This window comes from Limanda limanda, chromosome 10, assembly GCF_963576545.1.
Source record: "Limanda limanda chromosome 10, fLimLim1.1, whole genome shotgun sequence".
Lineage (NCBI taxonomy): Eukaryota > Metazoa > Chordata > Actinopteri > Pleuronectiformes > Pleuronectidae > Limanda > Limanda limanda.
Genome location: NC_083645.1, coordinates 24153896 through 24168772, shown reverse-complemented (window position 1 = coordinate 24168772; position 14877 = coordinate 24153896). Strand labels below are relative to the sequence as shown.

Here is a 14877-nt window from a genome sequence, read left to right as displayed (position 1 = left end):
GGGTCCTCCCCTGCAGGTCAGGTTACCCGGAGCAGCCAGAGGATAACCACTTCCATCTGGCCTCACCTTCCATGTTCACTGCCGCTCCAGGTCCCAATGGCTTCCACATGGCGTCCCGCCATCTCAGTCATAACCTCTACAACACACAAACACGCGGGGATACACGTTTATAAAACTGATGCACACACACACACACACACACACACACACACACACACACACACACACACACACACACACACACACACACATCAGGTATACACAAATACTACTTACAAAAGGTCAACATCCATGAACTGAAACATTTTGCACATATGACGTTAACACACAAGCACAATACACAAAAATACAAAAGCCCGGACAGGAAAAACGATCTAGTCTTAATTTATATAGAACCTAATAGAACTGTGATTACAAGATTCCTAACAGACCTGATAAGAGAATGGAAATTTAACAATGCAATTAATATAAATCTGCAGATCACAATATAAAACGTCAAGATCAAGGAAATGCCAGAAAACGGTAAACCTATACGGTAAAAGGTGTTTTTTAATGGCTTCTTGAATACACAAGATACATAAAACATGACTACATGCATGCACAGTGCACACAAGCAAGCGTGCAACCACAACACATGTATACACAAACATGTACAAGGTAAAAGCACATGTCGAATCACACTAACATGAACCCAGACTGCACATAAAGCCACAATAATTCACACGAGTAACACGACACACGAGTGAAACCACATGCACGTGGGTACACAGGCACATGCACACACATAAACACACACACACACACACACAAAGAGAACTGCATGGATTTGAATGGAGGGTGGGGGGGTGTGGGGCTTTAATCAGGAAATTCACCTCTAGGGGTTTCATCTTAGCAGGACTGGACGCTGCTCTTCTCCCTGTTCTCTTCACACAATGAATCACTGAGACAGCCTGCGCTTGAAAAGCCTCAATCCTCTGTCAATAAAGCTAATGCTATCACAGGTTCCCTCCGTGTGCGGTGCAATCCATTAAAGGGTTTCACACGCGGCACAAGGAGGGAAAGAAGAAATCATAAACCAGCAGCGTCTGATATGAAGAACACCATCGAAACCAGCCGGGCACAACATTAGAACCAGTTACCTGTGATAATAATGAGGCTGAACTGGGTGAATAACATTGTGACATGTTTATTCTGCTTTACATACATTTATATGTAAAAACAAATATATATATTTACAGAGAGAGTAGGAGGCTTAAGGAAGATGATGATATGCAAGAAGTCAGGAGTGGGTCTGACCTCACATTAGCAGCAGCTTCATGCTGAGCTCGGTGGTTTTACAGACACACAACCTGCTGGTTATCAGGATCAGGCAGAGAATACAGTGGAGCTGCAGACACAGCAGGCAGCGACCTGCAGCGTCCATGTGTTTGTGAAATGATCGCTGAAAACCCTTTGAAGCACTTTCAATAAATTTGCAAGGAACAATTGTTTTTGTTGAAAAACTAGGATTTGTGTGTAGTTGTAAGAAAAAGGTGACTGAGCTGTCGCAGAGCAAACATTTTGGAATTTGCTTCTAATTGAACTAATTCTCTATAGCTTGTGTTTAATCCCTTCTTAAAACTTTTAATTTTATGAAAGCCTTCACGTACGATTGACATTGCCATTGTCAGTGATCTACACTGATAATAATTAATAATGTTGATTTTATCATATATACATATTTATTTGTATTGTTCTATTTTCTCTGCTGAAGTTCCATTGCTTAATTCTTTGTTTTTGTCATTGTTCCTCTCTTGTAAACCTTTTTTGTAACATTGTTAATGGGCCAAGTCAAAATTACTGGACTGATGCAGAATTTTGTGAATTTCCAAAGAAATGAATAATCTGTAAACCAAAAGATTGGGACCTAAATGTGTTTATATATAAATGTATATAATGTTTGTGTCGGAGCAATTGATAAACTTTTGCATGGGATTAAATACATTTGCAACCCATTACCAATTTTCCCTCTAACATTTATATTCATGCAGCTTCTCCTTTATTATCCTGGGCTGAGGAGTACAGTGTGTGCTGTTGGTGGAAAGACCTCAAATCACAGAGCAGTACTTGCTCATACATGATCAAATCGGACGCACTGAACTGCACAGAAAGTACAGAACATTTTTGTTCTTTGAATGCATGAAACATTAATTTGTGTACTATATTCTGGAGGAGTTTTCTGCCTTTGGAGGATTTCGAGGTTGAGAGATGACAGGAAGTCGTTGGTGAATGACACGCGACAAAGGTCACGAGGAGGAGAAACAGAAAGGACATTGTGGTTCATGATGGCCGGCTAAAGATGTGATGTCATGATAGCATTCTCCCAGTTGAGAAGCGATGGGATTCACCACATGAAAACAGATATCAAGGTTTTATCCATATTGCCGTTGACCTGACGAGACTCTGCTTCTTGTTTACCACGAGCCAACGAGACGTCGGATAATTCAAATGGGTTCAAATCACTTGTCCTCTCTTCAACTGCTCCACTCTGCAGATGAGATGCCATGCTGAAGAAGTGCAGTCTGGGTAAAGTCTCTTTAGCAAACCCCACTGCACCTGTGACACACAAATAATTTGCTTCTCGTGGGTTTGACGCTGCAGAAAACAATAGCATCTGTGTTTCGCTGGGTGACAACTTATCTGCCCGAGCGGAAACGGGAACAACACGCTCTGTCTCAGCGGTAATCTTTGATCAGGTGAAACGCTTTCTGTGATAAACATTGACTCGATCCCCATGGGCAATCACTCTATAGTGCCGGCATCATGGGAGGTAATGTATGCATAGACATGTTGAGTTCGCCTCGGGCCCTCATACACACAGCGTGCACACACTGAGATGAATTGCTATGCCACCTAGAATAAATACATATCAGCTACAGTGAGCTGGGGCGCTTTGCTCTTTCCTATTAATCCTCAGCATGGTGATTTATTGCACTGGGCTTGTCAACAGCCATATAGTCCCGGGGAACTGTGGCCAGCCGGGAGAAATAGTGCAGTTTAAGACTAAGGCCCAGCAGCTGCCCCCAAGTCTATTTATGTGCATTCTGCTCCACGTCCGAGGGTGAATATACGAGTTGGTTGTGAACAACAACAGCATTTTTGTGCGAAAGAGGAATGTGCCTGTGAAATAATCTATTCGTCATAATCCAAACTCTTAAATGGATGTCTACCCAGATGTCACTGCCGGAGAGATTTGCATTTTCCAAGGTGAAAGGGCCGTGGATGCTCAGCAATCAGCTGTGTGCAGGAGCCTGAATACTAAAGGGCCCTTCTGTACGTTATTTTTATACAGTGCATGCATGGCAGCGTGTGTTCGTCTCCAGAGTGTTAACTCCCATTTGATTAAAGCGGAGGTGGAAAACACTGAGGTGCAGTGCAGCAGGGCAGGAGTCTGAGGAAAGGGCTCCATCTAGTGGCTGGAAATATAGTCAGGCTGTTGAGTTAAGTTTAGTTTTTAAATTTACTTTGATGATATTCAACAAATCCCCAAAAACAAACTATTTGTTTTTAATCAATTGTGTAACACCAAATCATAAAATTATTCATCTCAAGGCATTTATCATAGTTTAAGGTCGAGACTAACAATCAACTGATCCTACTGATGTAAGTCTGTGAACTCCACTGATACACAAAAACACACACACACACTCTATCGTATATTTTAAAGAACTAAACTTCATGCCTGTTGGTTCTGAACTTTTCATGGGATATGCTGAAAACAATATTAAATTCTTAAAATACTCACCAGCTAATTTGATTATTAGAAGTATACGGTACAATTCCAGAATATCAGATTCATATATGATTGTGTGATGCTTTATTACTTTGTAGATATGCAACTCATCTTAATTAGTTTGGGGCTTAAATACTGGTCCTGCAAGTGTCATAAATTTGTCCCGTTTTGCTCCATTGTTGAACATTTCAAGATTCACACACTGATAAATTGGCAGATAGAAAATCACACTAAACCTTTTATTTAAACAGTGACGAATTCTGTGTTAACACGTATGATCCAAAACTCAGGAGCTGAAGCATAACAACCTTGAAGTGAAACCAATTTCAACAATGAACTTTTCAAACCTCAAAATCGATCATTCTTTTTTTTTTACTCTTTATTGTGAATGTTGACAAGGTTACAATACACGACTTAGAAAACCCACAGGAACAGAGCATCTTTTTTTCCCACCAAGGACACTTTGACTTGACGGATACAAACACAAAATAAGGCCACTCCACTTATTGTACGTTTGAGAGACGACAGCGGCTTCGACTTCGGAGGCTCCGAGTGGCAGGGGACCTTCAGGGACACTGGGAAACTGAAAAGGGATCCAACACGGAACAGAGGGTGGACATGGGGGGTGTGGACTGTCACAGGGGTTTCACAGGGACGTGGTTTTAGAGACGTCAGGTAAAATATATAAAAAGTCCATTTGAGACTGGTTCATTTTCTTACATTAGACAAAAAACACTTATAAATCTATGATATCATGTCATAGATTTATATGCATCTCACTTGGAGGCTGCTTCCATTCTGGCCTGACCAAGGAGGACACACACATTTTCAATTAGCACATTTTCACTATACTGATCTTGGATAATTTTGAATATTTTAAAATTGATAAAAGAAGTTCACTCTTCAATGTGCATCCCAAACTGACCAATGGTGCATTCCCATTATAACAAATGAGACACAACCTGACTGGGACAGTGGGATACTTGCAGGGATCCACAGCTAGATGGCGCTGTGAGGCTGCATTCTCAAAGAAAGCCCTCCCCTCCCCTCCTCTGCAAAACAAACCCATCTGGCCGTCCGCTCTCCCCCTCCTTATTTTATTTAGCTCCTCTCTGTCACCATCTCTCTTCTTCACCTCCAACCCTCTTCATCACTCAGACTCCTCACACCCTCCTTCTCCTCCTCCTCCTCCTCCAGTCTCCATCTCTGTGCTTCTCCATCTCCCCATCTCTCCCTCTCTCTGCTTCCATCCATCTTTATCTCTCCCTCCCTCACCGTTTCCACAGCTTTCCACTCTGTCCTCTACTGAGTGGCCACAGCCTGGGTCTCGCCTGCGGAGGTCAGCAGCTGCATCAGGCTTCCCGACGCCGGGCGCTTCACGTCCGTGGCCCAGTTGAAGAACATTCTGCGGGAAAACAAAGAAATGAAATCGCTGGTTGTTGGTCCCAGTAGTTAAAGTACCACAGAACAAACAACTGGTGATGAATTCAACTGGAAATTAAGAATGCGTTATATTATAACTTCTTTTCTGTGTGAAAATACGACGGAGGATAAAATACTGTGCTGGGACGGGAGTCAACCAGGATTTTAAACATCGTTAAACTTTAGTAATTCCTGAGAGGGCGAATAAACAGCAAGATTTACCTATATTTTCTTTTGTTAGGGGCAAAAATCATCACTTCTCATTTTCTTATAACAAACTTCATCTTGGATCAACACTTTGTTTAAATGAGTTGATTCTAAATTAGATTAGATTTTTTTTACAGGATACTTATATTTTCAGCACCGTCTGTTGGTTTAAAACGTTAATGATCCAATTTCAAAACCAACTTTCTTCTGCATGGTGTTCTTTATTATTAGTACCTTTATAATCATACATTTTAACCAGTAAAACTCAAGCTACTTTAGTAACCAGCACTAACTCCTGTTCCCAGGGTTACCTGCAGCTGGTATTTTCCACTGCTATGGTAAAATCAGTGGAATCAGAGTCAATAAATGAAAATAACACTTGAACCTTGAGGAAATAATCACGAGGCTCTTCTATGAATACAAAAAGTGATTAAATATTTCAGTGAACAGAAGATAACTAACTTTTTCAATGTTGAACCTGAACCTGTGATTTCCAAAGATGTAGAATATAAACCATCTCTTTTAAGTAACTACAGAGCAGAGTTAGAAGAGGAGAAGAAGAAAAGGGACGATAAAGGACAGACTTCCACTTCCCTCCAGCCTGATTCTTTCTATTTCCGTCCTCACACTCTCATCTGTTTCCTCAGGGATTATCAAACTGGATGAAATCCCATCTAATCTCCCCCGTGGCACCCGGGGTGTAAACACTGTGGAAATCAACACAACTCTCCGTCTAAATGGACCCAGCGTGGAGTCAGAAGAGTTGTAGTGCTCTCACAACACAGTTTGGACTGTGAAATAATACAATCTGAATTATTAATTTCATTTTTTACAGTTTAAAAGCACTGATTAAAAAGGTGAACGTTTTAGAATTGCTGAAAAGTTGGATACCTACAAGAACATGGATCAGTTTGTAATGGTAGTTTATTAAAAAGTCGAAAATAATGACATTCTTGAATCTGATGAACTGCTATGATGGATAGGAAAGTGTTCTAGATAGGAAAGTAACTTGAACAGAATAGAGTTGGGCCTCTCAGTGTTACTGCAGTGCCAGGCCAGTGTGGATCCATCCATCTTGTGGGAGTTGAATAAAACTCTAATTTGACATGCATGTGAGCAAACACCAGGAGGCAGCAACCACTTCAACCTCAAAGGAGACTTACTCTCCTTCATATTAAGTCTGAACAATGGCTACTCTTGACACTTTTAATATAGAAAGATCGATATCAATATTTCACACCTACTGTGTAAAATGTGACGGATAATCTATACTGTCAAAGTAAAACGAAAACATAGCAACCGGTCGATTTACTTTGAATTCTGGGCTCATTTAGTGACTTTAGATTATTTCTCAGATGTTTTTGTAACTTTAACACAGTTTGAGAGCCACATGTGACGGCAAATCATAGCCTCTAAAATGTTAAAGTATAAAATGACTCTGTTGAATCATGATTTGCTTTTGCACTCACTCTGCAATGAACTCCAGCGGCGTCCAGGAACTGAAATCTGCGTCTGGCATGAACTTCCTGTTCATCGGCGTATCCAAGGTAACCCTGCCAAATGAAGCCAGATGAAATGAGTGAGGTCTGGGAGGCAGAGAGGGAGGAGCCCTTGTAGCATCTCCACACACACACACACACAGACACACACATACACAAACACACACAGCATCGAAAACAGGCCTCGTGTGGACGGAGATTAAATCATTTGCGTCATGTTGCTGTTTTTATTATCATGTTACCACGATGATGGCTTCAGATATCACTTAAAGGAACAGAAGCAGGCGGAGTTTCAAAGAGGTAAATGTGGTTTGGCCTCTTATCGATGGCGTCAGCAGCTGGAGCTGAAGCAGAGGAAATAAATATACTATGAAACCCACTCCTTACATTTCAGAGCCAGAGAATCATCTGTTTTTATTTTCTTCTGTATCTGAATGATCCAGTAATTTAAAAAAGGAGCTGCTTATTACCCATCCAGCACCATAACTAAATCTAAACAATTACAGCCTATGATTATCTCCCATAAAGGAGACATTAATACAGAAAAATCTGAAATTACATTTTAGATATAGTAACGTCCATTCAAATCTAATTTCTCTGTGTCAAACGTATTTGAAAAAACGTTTTTAATTATTTTCAGGCCTTTGCAGGAACATTCTGCTGCTACAGACTGTTGGTGCACATACACACAGCAGCTCAAGGGGTTTGGGGGATGGAGGCTGTAAACAGAAATGCAAGTCATGGGGCTAATGCTGAGCAGATGTGACAGCATGCTGGGGAGGCAGTCTGGCCTCATTCTGCTGGAAAATGCAGCCAAAGAGAGCGCGGCGGACGAGAACCACCCCCGAAAAAAAACATTTTCAGCGTTTCACGATGACAGTGCAAAAACACTGGGTTTAAATTCAGTGAGGAGAGAGACAGGGGCGCTGATGAAAAGGCCTCGGTGCGAGTCGTTCGTCTGAAACAGATCATGTGCACAACCAGAGATGTACCGGGGTGAAACTGGCAGCCTTATCCATCTTTTATTCCCGCGGCTTATCTTCACCTCGCACTTATGCGCTGAGCATAACAAAAGGAGTGTGTGGCACAGCTTTTACGGCACAATAGCTTTCATCTCCGCTCGTCCGCTGGCTGTGTGCATTGTTGCTGCTTTTAAAGCTACAGTGAGCAACATTTTCCATGTTACCAGTAAATATAAGAGACTTCTTTTCTACCTAAAGCAAAAAACGTGACAATAAGTAAGGAAAAGCAATATAAATAAAGTCAGACTGGTAGTTTGCCCTGTTTTTCGAATGGAATTAATCTGTTTACTACCATTTACAGTGCACAAGAACGAAATATGATACTAAAACAACACTCACTCCATCCAAGGGAAAACAGATTATCCATCGTCCTTTATTACACCATGATGGTTGAAGGTTGTGTGTCTTTTGTTTCATTTTGCATAAAAGACACACGACTGATCTGTGATCTGCACACGTTTAAAATGAATTCCAATGCTTTTTAAAAGACTTCAAGTAAAATGTAATCCCTTTTCCAAAGCAAATGCATGTTAAAAGCTGAGCAATATACTCTTAGATGAATTGCTGAATTAATATAGATATTTTTACAGTATTGGGGATATGAAATGAGTCAAATGTGTCGTGCTTGTCTCCACTTCTGATCTTAAAGCATTTGTTAAGACTTTACAGCACAGGTCCTGCATGAGATTACACAAAATACTTCCATCGCCTCATCCTCTCCTGAGTCATCGAGCCTCTCAGCACTGTACTAAAATCTCCCTGTACAGACAGATGAGCTACAGACAGATGAGCTACAGACAGATGAGCTACAGACAGATGAGCTACAGACAGATGAGCTACAGACAGATGAGCTACAGACAGATGAGCTACAGACAGATGAGCTACAGACAGATGAGCTACAGACAGATGAGCTACGGACAGATGAGCTACAGACAGATGAGCTACAGACAGACGCAGGTGGCTCTGGGAGAGAAGGCTTTTGTTTGTAGTAATTCCAGAATCCTGTTACCTTCAGGTAAAATTGTGCAGGTAGTTTGGAACTGGGCCAACTTGGTGGATACACAACAACAGGTTTTATATTTTAATATAAGCCCACATCTTGTATGTCAATGGGATTTGTCCTTAAATATCACAGCTAAGGCTAAGGTTGAATTATGCTGAATGTGTGAGGGAGATACTGCAGACCCCTTCCTCCACAGGAGAGCAAGCTGTAAACTTTAGTCACTTTCAAGCTATGAACATGTTGAGGTATAGACTTTTCACTTATGTTCCATCCTCCACACATCATTTCCCTGCAGTACTCACGGTAGTATGGCCACAGCAGCGGATCCCTTTGGCATCCCACTGTTCTCATCTGCCAGACTCTGACACAGCTGGTGGACGGCAGCCTTGGCCATGCCATAGCCGACCATGCCTGGGGATCACAGATAGAACATGTGGTTTTAAAGCAAAGGCAGCACACAGGACATGTATCACACACTGTGCACAGGAGTGGAGGGATTTAGCAGAGAGTGGTCAGGTGGACGAACATTACGGATTCTGAGGGAGGAAACAGATCATGTGTCAAGTGCTTGTTCTCTTTTCTGAAGTTAGTTGATTTCTTTTACACTGGATCTTTACACTGAATGAACCCGGTGTTAATAACTTCAGCATCTGGAATCGGTTGTTGTCCCCCCCTCCATAAAAAGAAAAGAAAAATCTAAACAGGCTTTCCAAAGAATGCCAAGCATCTGCCCACCCCCCTTCGACCCGTCTCATGATAGGCCTGGGTCTGACCGACCAATGGGAACAAGGGGTGGTGACAATAGTTTTTCTTTCAAGCTTTTGTTTTTCCTCCAAAAGCAGAAATCATGAAAAAAAAAAAGAGAGGAAAGAGCACGAGTTAAAGGCAAAGGCTAAAGACAACAATGATTTAATCAGACTTATAGAAATATAAACATCTCAACGTAGATATTTATTATTAGACAAAGTTTGGACTTTTAAAAGAGTCTCTGTCCAGTGGATGTGTCTCATTGTTCTATTCTGATAACATGTCTGCACTGCTGACTGTTCTAATCCCCGTCTCCTGTGTCTCTGTGAGGTGGAGTCAATAATGTCTGAGCTCGTTTGCCGTCCAGTCGATTGTTTCATGTTATGTTCTGCATTTCTTGGAGGATAATCGCAGATTATGGGAGAAAAACCCACCACATGTCACATGAAGAGTCTTCTCCATTTGGTCTTTTAGGGTTTAACCTTTAACTCGGAGATCTGGATTATCACAAACTTATTCACGAGGTTGGAAATCCATGTCTTCGTCTACAGCTTTTCCAACAGAACCCGATTGGGGTTCATGGGCAAGAAAATCTAGTAACACCCAGAATCATCTCTTAGTTTCTTGTATAATTGACATGATGGGTTGAAACTTTGTTATAAGTAAAAAGTAAAATTCATCTGTTAATCATCCCATTCTTATAAGTCTTATATTTTATGCTACAATTCTTACCAGTTGATGTTCAATGACTCATTTATTTCGGCTTTACAGAATCTGATTCTGTGATAACGTCCACATCACAATCTCTATAGAAGCTGCTCGTGCAGTATAAAACCACGGGAGAACAAAGGGCAACCGGAGCCTCAGTCTGTTTCAGGGGAGTTAACCGGCTCCGTCCATGTGGACAATGTGTGAGCAGCCACAACTGCTGAGTCATTCCCTCACTAAGTCCGTAGCCAATGAGCTGGCGGGCTCAGCTGCTGAGCCAGGGGTTTGTGTTGCTGTGGAGTTGGATCTCAGCCCATCACACAGTTGGCTTAGGTACAAGCAGGAGGGGGGGGGGGCATCGCACATCACATGGGGACAGACCGAAGCCTCTGTGGCTGGTGATGGTGAAAAAGCTGCAACTGGCCAATTATTAATTGGCATTACAAGTATTGATTGAGTGTACTGTCAGGGTTTAAATGTAAGTGCTTTTAAGTCACTACGATAAATTCTGTCCAAGGAGTTTGAAGACGATCAGTTATCAGTTCGGTCTTATTTGTAGTTTTATGACAGCGTGCAAATATTTATTAATTAAAATGAACGTTTACATGTTACGACCTAGCACATTTAATTTAATCGTATTTAAGACCTTTCAAGGTCTAAAATACAGATGAGCAAAATCTAGACTTTTTTCAGATCCTTTGGCAACGTTGATAATGTTTCAGAAAATAAATCAAAATAGCAGGTTACAATTTATCAGAGCTGAAAGTCACATATCATTATTATTATTAATATCAAAATGTGTGCCTTAATAAACTCCAGGCAATGATATTTTTAAACATCTAATCTCTCTGTGTGAGCAGGTCAGACTCGAGTCTGTAACTGACACAGTACAATATGTTTCCTGATGGACAAACATTGTGAGAATTAAACTATGGATTTTTTTCTCTATGAAACCAAGTCCCTAACCACCGAGTCCCAGTGCTGCCCGTGATCTCATTAGCTGCTCTGGTTTTTTTGTGCTGGTTTTGTTTCTCGGATCCATTTTATCGACACCTTCCACCCCCCCGATGTTTTCATCAGTGTGAGCTCGGCCCTGCCTCTGATCAGTGTGTCGATTCCCCGGTCAGAGCCCTGCAGCGCCTTTCATTACCTACATTATTTGAATTGGCAGGTTGGACAACAGAGACGTATGCACAATGTCGCCTCCGGTAAATCAAAGTCCGCCTGGAACCCTGATATCACACACGGCCAAGGCGGGTCACCGCGGCGACAAGGGTAAACACCACAGATGTGTGCCTCACCTCCAGTGCCTGAGAGAGACGCTTTGGCTCCGGCCAAAGTCAACAGGCCGCCGGGTTTCAGGTGCAGAGCGGCGAGGTGGCTGGAAATGGTCGAGGTCCAAACGCTCTGCTTCCACATGAGATCGGAGTTTTTGTATAAATCTGAGAGAGATGAGGAAAATAATTAGAAAGGAAGGAGGAATTCTTTGACCTAAAAACTACTGAACTGATTTCCATGAATCTTGGTGGAAATAATGGGACATGGCTGAAGAAAGAACCAATTGAAATCTGACATATTATAGAGGACTGATATCTATGAGTGTGTAATGTGATACAGCTTGATTTGGTTTTAAATTGTTGTGTCTTGGTGGATGTAAAAGTCTGCTGAGTGCTTGTCTATTTAATTCTGTGGAGCCACAATATTTAATCGAAAACATAATTCGTTCCATTCAGGACAATCTTTGCAACATTATGTGTTGGACTGTAAAGGAAGATTTTAAAATATTGTTAAATTTGCTTTTTGTCCTTTACATAAAGCTTCAGTCTACACAAACTACCACCAGCACGTGTAAAGCTCACAAATTAACATTCTTTTTTCAGCGACACAAAAACCAAAGTGTAAAAAAATGACAAACTGCCACTTATCAGAAGGGAAAATGAAGCCAACTATTTCTTGGCAGAGAGCAGACATTTCCTGGAGTCTCCCCCACTCTGGCACCGATCCCAGAAGTAATCCCCAGAAAGACAATGACATTGTTCACACTTCAGCTTTGTAATGAGTTGGCTTTTGTTGCACGTCTATCCAACAACACGCATGATCAATATTAAAATAAAACAGAAAGTTTAAGTACGTATTTTATGTGCGTGAACGTCTGACAAGATCAAAAACAAATTAAAAACATCCATTTTGTGTTTAGCTGCTAAAATTCATTATATAATTAAGGAAAAAGCTAAATGAAGATTATTTTTGTCACACTTCTTTTCAGAATAAAATTACATGAGTGCAATTTATTGAGCTGTAGGGAAATAAGTGGCTGATGATTAATATTGGGAACAAACAAGAGGTTGATGAACTCTGACCTTTGGAACTACATTTCCCTCCCGCCCATCCTCCGGCCACACACAAGATGGCGTCCACTTTCTGTTCCCCTAGCAACTGGGACATGTCTGCCGTCACCTGCACGAAAAAAACAAAGAGACGTCTGCAAACATCTTTTCACGAAGCCGCGGAACCTGCTGTTAAAATGTCAGCTGGACACATTCGATGTATCCCCGGTGGTGCGTTCAGATCAACAGATACAAGAAAGAGATTTAGATTAAACTCTAAAAAAAGTCCCCATGTGTACATTTGTGTTTTCTAATAACCTTTATTACATAAAAGCATATGTTAAAGGCTCAAGAATCTCAGACTCAAAGTGACATGTGACGACTTCAGAGAACAAAGCAGCAAACGGAGTAATGTCACAGGAAAGAGATTAAAAACCGTAAAAAAAAAAAGTCACATGAAACAGAAACATGATTCTCGAGTTCCAGATTTTCCTCTGATCTTTATCATGCATTTAACTAAGCTGAATCTTATTTGGGGTTTAAGACGTTACACGTCACACAACTATTTAATAATTGAATACAATGTGTGCAAACATTTTTTTAAGCCCAGCAATGTTCTGAATAAACTAACAATTAATGCTCAATAGACAAAATTCTCAAGTTCTCAACCGTCAGGATTTGCTGTTTAAGGTATTGCTGCTTATTGTTAATGTTTGTGTAGGGACATTTCAAATTTGTCATACATTATTAATGTCATATAACAATATGTACTATATGGACACAAGTATTGGGACACCTACAGGAGCTTTTATGACATCTCATTTTAAATCCATAGGCATTCATATAGTCGGTTTCCCCTTTATGTACAAATACTTTAAACATTATAAACGGTTTCCTCAAATCAAAGTTGTAAACACTGTTTTCTTAGCTGACTATGTAAATACCTGAATTCAATGATTAAGAGATGTGTCCAAATACTTTTGTCCACACAGTGTATGATAGCTGATGATAGCCTAATGTGAGCATAAATACGACTTTTCCCTTTTATTGAAATGTAAAATAAAATACTGCGCTGGTTTTACTTCTCATGTCACTAAATAACTTTATGTATATTTATGTACAAGTGGTTTTATTCTACTTGCTGGTGCAATGATCCTGTACTGCACTTTACTTTATAACATGTCTATACAAATCACTACACTGAAAGTATATAATGTACATACTCTTCATTTAGTATTCATATTCTATTGCCTTTATATATATATATTTATTTATATACTCATTCATTGCTGAAACAGCTGAGTTTCCCAGATGTGTGGATCAATAAAGCAAAGAAAACAGTGAACAAACAAACAATACATTAATTTATGATTTTGAATGAATGAATGAATAATAAGACGTGTTGTTTTTAAATGATTCAGTTGCACTTTAGCCTGTTAGCTTCTCTGCTAGCATCGTGTGTTCCTCCCACCTGTCCCGCCTGCTCCGCGAAGCACTCGCTCATCTTCACGATCACGTTCTCACTCGCCTCCTCGTTGGCTGCCATGTCGATGCTGGCGACCCACTACACACACAAACACACACACACAGAGACACACACAGAGAGACACACACACTGACAGTTAGCTTAGCCGTTAGCATCACAGAGAGCTTCCACAGCTACACCGGGCGGCTGCAGCTCACTCACCCAGCCTTTGGACTTGAAGAGCCGGACACACTTGGAGCCCAGAGCCCCTCTTCCTCCGTACACGATGACCCGGTGTGTAGCCATGTTGTGTGTCTGTGTGTGTGATGATCAGAGTAGTGTTACTGTGTGTGTGTCTGTCTGTGTGACAGTCAGTTAAATACACGCTGAGGAGGAGGGGGCGTTTCTCTGATGCTGCTGCAACAAGTGGGAGGAACTAATGCTGCTTTCAAGTCCTGTCGGAAACTACACGATCAGTAAATGACGAGACCCGACATGATGAGGATGAGACCGAATCACCAATAATATGTATTAATAAACCTCATGTTGTAGTTTCACATAATAAAACATTGATAATGACATCAAACTTTCAACAGTTACAGACTCACATCATCTGATACGGTGGAATAACAGTTTAATCTAGTGTGTATGTGGATTATGAATTGGATTATTGAATATTAATTGAAGAGTATAGCTAATGAGCTG

At 40.9% G+C, this 14877-nt stretch overlaps 1 protein-coding gene across 1 annotated transcript; it reads right to left on the bottom strand.

Annotated features, from left to right (window-relative positions):
- Positions 1-4092: 4092 nt before the first annotated feature.
- qdpra (quinoid dihydropteridine reductase a) lies at positions 4093-14540 on the bottom strand. The gene is made up of 7 exons (XM_061079238.1): positions 14395-14540; positions 14179-14271; positions 12741-12837; positions 11682-11822; positions 9228-9336; positions 6871-6954; positions 4093-5177 (listed from the first exon to the last, which is right to left on the bottom strand). Exons 1-7 carry the CDS (start codon positions 14476-14478, stop codon positions 5075-5077), a joined length of 711 nt encoding a protein of 236 aa, XP_060935221.1. The 5' UTR covers positions 14479-14540; the 3' UTR covers positions 4093-5074.
- Between the last annotated feature and the right edge of the window lie 337 nt (positions 14541-14877).